At 41.2% G+C, this 3,336-nt stretch overlaps 1 protein-coding gene across 1 annotated transcript in view; it reads left to right on the forward strand. All coding sequences in view use genetic code 11, as the record gives it.

The window, feature by feature from the left end:
* Positions 1 to 1,931: 1,931 nt before the first annotated feature.
* Positions 1,932 to 3,336, forward strand: part of EGR_08249 (hypothetical protein) — a gene marked incomplete at both ends in the record, with an annotated part of 5,676 nt that continues 4,271 nt past the window's right edge. The window contains one exon of the mRNA XM_024497498.1: positions 1,932 to 2,061. Coding sequence (XP_024348093.1) covers positions 1,932 to 2,061 — 130 coding nt within the window. The remainder of the gene's footprint in view (positions 2,062 to 3,336) is intronic.

Genomic DNA, 3,336 nt, shown 5'->3' on the forward strand with positions numbered 1-3,336 from the left:
CTGGATGCTGTGGCTCTTGCTAGTAACATCAGCGACCAGTAAGAAGGAGCAGGCTTGTCCGAGGTCATGCGCCAACTGATACAGATTGCCTGAGTGTTATGTGTCAATGCTAGTCGCTTGATTTGACACCATGCCCCCAGAAGCATTTGCGCTTGCGTAAAAATACACTCCTAGATGCAATAAAGGAAGGCTATTTGACAATATCAGTGATGTTTGCTTTAGGTGTTTAAAAGGGAAGCATCGGAAGCGATACTGCTTCCAACAATAAATGGAACTAAGAATTTGCTGGGATTTAGACTAGTGAAATAGGCTCATCCATTTGGAAACGCTTTTCTTGATCAAAGGAAACAATATCCTGAAAAGTAAAGCTAACCAATACAGATCAAATAATTTTCTACTTAGAGCATAGTCAACTAAAGTGCATTGTCAAAAGCCTTTTTCAAGTACACTTCTATTACAAGCGTACACCATTACATAGCCCAGCATATAGGGGGACATTAGTGTCGTGTATTCAATGTTTTATTGTTTAATCACATTGAAAATTAAAATTTATGTTAAAACCTTCAGCGGAGATGTACATGCGTCATCCTACAATTGCGGAGAATGGAGTGTAGGGCGGTCCTTAATATGCTGTACGTTCCGGCCCATTACAATCCAAGCTATGAGGACGCAATGAAGACTGTCACGGCTGACGAAAATGGAAAATAGACTAGCAGATGGATCAGCATTGATCATTGAAAATAGGATATATCATGATCCTACCCAATCACAAACCAAGGCATTTGCTTTGCCTTGTGACTCTGTCATTATACATCCTAAAGTTGATAAATGATCACAACTATGTAGACAACTGATGTAAATGTCCCTGGGTAAAGTAGTCTTTAACTCTAGCATGACCACATTAACACAAAATATCAAGGTTTCCGCTACTCTTTTTCAAGTGATTAAGCGTGATCTACAGTCTGCTGGTTAGTGAGTCCCGATTGTCAAGATGGCCTCAATGTTGCGTAAGGACACATGTGTTAATGGATATTGTCAATCCCTCATCTGTAAGAAAAATGAAAACAAATAGGCCTCAGATCAGAGTTTCCTACTAATCCATCCATTCGCCCATTGTTCATTCGGTGCAAATGAGACAAGAAGACTACTGAAGTTGGGATTACAAGCAAACCGCGCCCAAGTCATCCACTTGCCGTTCCATTTATTATTTAGTTGCTTTTTATGGCTATTTATAGAAACTGTTGATTGACCTTGAACTTGAGGTGGCATAGTTGTTAAGGTAGGGTAGTATTTGATACGCAACCAACGCCATCTCAGCCAATCGGAATAGAGGGAAGGAGGGAGGAGGCAGGAGCCCTGCTTTACACTACATCAGAGGCAAAGGCGTTACCTACGAATTGTCAAAAAGGCTCACTTTACTTACCTCTGAATACTAGGAGAGGGTTTAGGGTAGAGAGCGTAGGCTATGAGGTTCAGCTAAATATTCCTGGGCTTCATTACCCTGCGCTTTCTAGCGACTGCCAAAATGCATCAACAAGGCGATTAATTGCACTTGTTATATCACTTACAGCTATATCTAAGCACGAACTATAGTACATTATCCCATTTGCTCGTCATAAGCAAACTTTCCGGATTTCATGGTGCCATCAGGAAGACAAGCAATTTAGCTCTTCCGCAAGTCCGAGAAACACTTGACAAGTTTGCCATCAGATTTACCTTTCAATGGAGGTGAGTAAGACGCAAACACTCCAGAGACTTGACAACTTCATACCTTTGTGCGAAAAATACCAATGCAATATGTGCTAAAAATTAAAAGTTATATGCTTAGATCAGGTGAGAAAGAAAGGAAACACAAGCTTTGGAGGGAGTCCAAGGAAGTGTAGGTGTGCGTGTAATAGTGATATAATAACTATGTACGGAAGATGTGTCACATGTGTGTCATACAATCACATACGGAAAAATGTATACTTACACATTTAAATAAAAGTTGTGTATTCATTGTTTTCTTCAATGGCTTTGGCTCAAAAGCAGCATCAGCAAATAATTTTTATTTGCTCTTAAGTAGTGGACTATTAAAAAACATTGTTACATAAAGGAAAACTCTATTCTTAAAAGTGTATTAAGGAGTTCCAAGAAAACAGTGAATCTAAGAATGCCATAACTGCTTCATACCCAGCCTGGTGGTGGGAAATGAAGCTGCTGCATAAGCGGCACACCAGCAGCGTCAGTGCAAGGACTACACCTTCCTGACAACAGTCTCGAATGCATAGATCAAGTTGCCCAATGCAGTGATTCAGTGACCGATGGATGGTCGGAAATATGTGGCATGTAGTTATAGGCATGCGACTACGGCTGTGGACGGCTACAGTGCCGACACCCCAGGCATCTGCACACACCACATCAGCCGGTTAGCCACTAGGGTGAGAGGCCAAGGTGCTACTTACATAAGATAAATCCACTAGATTTTAGTGCATGTTTTTTGCCTTGTAAAGGTTTTTAACTTTCACTTTTCGAATCCTTGGTTGAAATCCATTTTACTGATGCACCATTATTTCGTGAAATTTTTGTATTGATATAGGAATTTCCACTGTGCTTCCACGCTCTCCAGTTAACCCACCTGCCCTGCTGTGCTTATACCTTATCCTGCTTCCTTCATTCATCTTCATCCTCTTGGATTTGAGGCATTATCGGCGTGGTCTTAAATAAAGTGGCGTTGTTTGTCCCCAATTACCCAGTTATCAAAATATGTGTACTGTGGGCATCCAGCGAGAACGGTTTGAGCTATACATTGTTCCGGCTGTGACATTTGTGCCTTACCCGCACCTGATTGAGTGCAAGTAACTAAAGGTGTTCAATTGGCAATGACTCGACCCTATTTAACAATGCCATTCACGTTTTCGCTGACTTCAAGTGCGCCAAACGGTGATTGGTGTACCCAAATGTACTGTTAAGATAATTCTGTACAACTTACTGGATTTGTCAAACGCAATTTGAGGTACTTGAAAAGTCTCTCCTACTGTGTGCTTTGTCGCTAAGAATTGGCTGCAATGGAGTGATGATATGCTCTTTCGTTGACATCATTGACTATGTAGCCTTTTCGGTCTCCGCCAATTTCGGTTCTGCCAAAGTCTTACATTTAATAGCCAATGGAATCGGGTGCGATTTTTGAAAACGCTAGCTTCTTTTCTGCAGAATTTACCGTTTTTGGGGGGTACTTTCGAGTTGCCGTCTAAGGACCTCGGGATTTGACTGCCTAACTTCAAAAAATACCAAATATTCAAGGGCCATGATCTTGTAAAAATTATGTCGTTCATCCGTTTCTTGAGGGCAATGCAA

The sequence above is a fragment of the Echinococcus granulosus genome, assembly GCF_000524195.1.
Source record: "Echinococcus granulosus chromosome Unknown EG_S00100, whole genome shotgun sequence".
NCBI classification, from domain to species: domain Eukaryota; kingdom Metazoa; phylum Platyhelminthes; class Cestoda; order Cyclophyllidea; family Taeniidae; genus Echinococcus; species Echinococcus granulosus.